The sequence below is a fragment of the Bos indicus x Bos taurus genome, chromosome 11 (genome assembly GCF_003369695.1).
Source record: "Bos indicus x Bos taurus breed Angus x Brahman F1 hybrid chromosome 11, Bos_hybrid_MaternalHap_v2.0, whole genome shotgun sequence".
NCBI classification, from domain to species: domain Eukaryota; kingdom Metazoa; phylum Chordata; class Mammalia; order Artiodactyla; family Bovidae; genus Bos; species Bos indicus x Bos taurus.
Window position 1 is genome coordinate 92,623,376 of NC_040086.1, and position 3,400 is coordinate 92,626,775.

The following is a 3,400-nucleotide window of genomic DNA, read 5'->3' on the forward strand; positions in this document are numbered from 1 at the left end:
CAGGCTCCTCTGTCCATGGGATTCTCCAGGCAAGAATACTGGAGTGGGTTGCCATGCCCTTCTCCTGCTGCTCTGCAAATAGGCTTATCAGTACCATCTTTCTAGATTCCACATATATGTATTAGTATATGATGATTATTTTTCTTTCTGACTTACTTCACTCTGTATAATAGGCTCTAGGTTCATCCACCTCATCAGGGCTGACTCAAATGCATTCCTTTTTAAGGCTGAGTGATATTCCTTTGTATATATGTACCATAGTTTCTTTATCCATTCATCTGTTGATGGACATCTAGGTTGCTTCCATGTCCTAGCTATTGTAAATACAGCTGCAATGAACATTGGGTTACATGTGTCTTTTTCAATTTTGGTTTCCTCAGGGTATATGTCTTATGGTGGTCTTATTTCTAGTTTTTTAAGGAATCCCCATGCTGTTCTCCATAGTGGCTGTATCAATTTGTATTCGCACCAACAGTGTGAGAGGGTTCCCTTTTCTCCACACCCTCTCCAGCATTTATTGTTTGTAGATTTTTTTCGATGATGGCCATTCTGACCAGTGTGAGGTAATATTTCATTATAGTTTTGATTTGCATTTTTATAATAGTGAGCAATGTTGAGCATCTTTTCATGTGTTTATTAGCCATCTGTGTGTCTTCTTTGGAGAAATGTCTGTTTAGGTCTTTTGCCCATTTTTTGATTGGGTTGTTTTTCTGGTATGGATTTGTATGAGCTGCTTCTATAATTTTGAAATTAATCCTTTGTCAGTTGTTTCATTTGCTATTATTTTCTCCCATTCTGAGGGTTGTCTTTTCACCTTGTTTATAGTTTCCTTTGCTGTGCAAAACCTTTAAAGTTTAATTAGGTCCCACTTATTTACTTTTGTTTTTATTTCCATTCACTTTTTTAAATATAAATTTATTTATTTCAATTGGAGGCTAATTACTTTACAATATTGTATTGGTTTTGCCATACATCAGCATGAATCCGCCACGGGTGTACACGTGTTCCCCATCCTGAACCCACCTCCCACCTCCCTCCCCATACCATCCCTCTGGGTCATCCCAGTGCACCAGCCCTGAGCATCCTGTATCATGCATTGAATCTAGACTGGCAATTCATTTCACATATGATATCATACATGTTTCAGTGCCATTCTCCCAAATCATCCCACCCTCGCCCTCTCCCACAAAGTCCAAAAGACTGTTCTATACATCTGTGTAAGACAGTCTTTCCATTCACATTTTTGATCCTAGTAAACTACAGAGGTTTGAACCCCGCTTAATATAAAGGTGCAAACTCCCTAAACATGGAGACTTCTCATGTCTTGTTCATTATAACGTGCTTAATATGGGATGAAGCTGTTTTTTGATAAATATTTATTGAATAAAGAATAATGTCCTTTGGTTTTTTTGGAAAGAGACTTGGTTAATGTGAGGGTGTGATGCATTAAGAAAGCCAGAATGGGACAGACTGATTCATTCACCAACAATTAGGAGAAATAAAGAGAAAGGTAGCAAAAAATAAGAATTTTCATACTAAAATGGACATTATGATATTATGGAATGTTCACTGACATTTCCCACATTCTCCACTTTTCAGCAGAAATTAAGAAGATAATGAAGAGGGAGAACCAGAGCAGCATGTCTGAGTTCCTCCTCCTGGGGCTCCCCATCCAGCCAGAGCAGCAGGGCGTGTTTTTCGCCCTGTTCCTGGGCATGTACCTGACCACGGTGCTGGGCAACCTGCTCATCATCCTGCTCATCAGGCTGGATGCTCGCCTCCACACCCCCATGTACTTCTTCCTCAGCCACTTGGCCTTCACTGATGTCTCCTTTTCATCTGTTACCATCCCTAAGATGCTGATGAACATGCATACTCAGCAACAATCCATCCTCTACGTGGAGTGCATTTCCCAGATGTATTTTTTCATACTTTTTGGCTGTCTTGACAACTTCCTTCTTGCAGTGATGGCATATGACAGGTACGTGGCCATATGCCAGCCACTTCACTACACCACTGTCATGAGACAGGAGCTGTGTATCTCATTGGTAGCTGTGTCCGGGTTCTTCTGTTGTATCCATGCCCTGTTGCACACCCTCCTCTTGGTCCAACTGTCTCTCTGTGCTGAAAATACCATCCCCAACTTCTTCTGTGACCTCCCTTCACTCCTGAAGATGAGCTGCTCAGACATTTCCATCAATGAGCTGGTCGTCTTTACTGAAGGAGGAATGCTGTTCATCTTGCCTCTGAGTATCATCTTGGGCTCATATGTTCATATAGGGACCATCATCCTGAGGGTCCCCTCCACTAAGAGACTCTTTAAAGCCTTCTCCACTTGTGGCTCTCATCTCTTTGTGGTATCTTTATACTATGGGACACTTGCTGGTGTTTACTTTTTCTCCTCATTATGGGACTCCAATGACAAATATATAGTTGCTTCAGTCATGTATGCAGTAGTTACTCCCATGCTGAACCCCTTTATCTATAGCCTCAGAAACAGAGACATAAAAAAAGCCCTAGAAATATTTCTCAATAGGGCTAACTTCTTGAAATGACAGTTGCTAAATCCTCTTATTGCAGCCATGAGCACAGTGAGATATATCTCCTAAAATTATTGTATGGTTGGCAACTTTGTGTAACTTCAAATGAATATACATTCTGCTGTCATGTTGTAGTGCTGTTAATATGCCAACAAAGTCCAGTTTGTTACTTGGACTCTTAAATATTCTTTATCTTCAATTTTTTCTGTTTGTTCCTCATCTCTCATAAAATATGTGGGAAAATGTTATGCAAAACATTTTTATATTGTGTTGTTGAGGACACACAGATTTAGCATCATGATCTACTTCTGGTGGGCTAATTCTTCCCTGTAAGGTGTGCTGAAATTGGATGCACTGGCTTCAAGCTGATTGTGAACGTCTCTTTTCAACTCCATATTCAATGACAACATGCTGCTGGATTGAAATCAGCCATAATGGGGATAATTACACTATGGAAATTGGCAAATGCTACAAAGCAAGTCTCCCCTACAATAGAGAGCCATTTTTATTCATTTAACAGTATACCGCTACATTTATAATTAAGAGACATTTCTCTTTAGCAATGGCTCCCAACTTAACGTCTCATTTACTTCTTCTGATGTTAGTATAGATATACTAGCTTTCTTTTTGTTAGTGTTTACATGGTACTTTTTCCATCACTTTAAACTTTGTTATGTTCTTCTATCTGTAAAGTGTCAGTGGTTAACAGTGTGAAATTGGGGTTTGCTCTTTTATGTAGACTGGCAATCATTTCTGGAGAACTTCTCTCTTAACATCTCATCTAATCTAATCAGAATGTACTTGAAGTTATATTTTTCATATTTCTATATGTTTTTTTCTATTTGGTTTTTTTTTTTTTT

At 39.1% G+C, this 3,400-nt stretch overlaps 1 protein-coding gene across 1 annotated transcript; it reads left to right on the forward strand.

The window, feature by feature from the left end:
- The first annotated feature begins 1,616 nt into the window (after positions 1-1,616).
- On the forward strand, positions 1,617-2,555 carry LOC113900866 (olfactory receptor 1J4-like). Its single transcript, XM_027554483.1, has one exon. It carries the CDS (start codon positions 1,617-1,619, stop codon positions 2,553-2,555), a length of 939 nt encoding a protein of 312 aa, XP_027410284.1.
- Positions 2,556-3,400: the final 845 nt, after the last annotated feature.

Bases quoted from the DNA above. Each gene is read 5' to 3' on its own strand.
- LOC113900866 (XM_027554483.1), top strand. From the start codon at position 1,617: ATGAAGAGGGAGAACCAGAGCAGCATGTCTGAGTTCCTCCTCCTGGGG.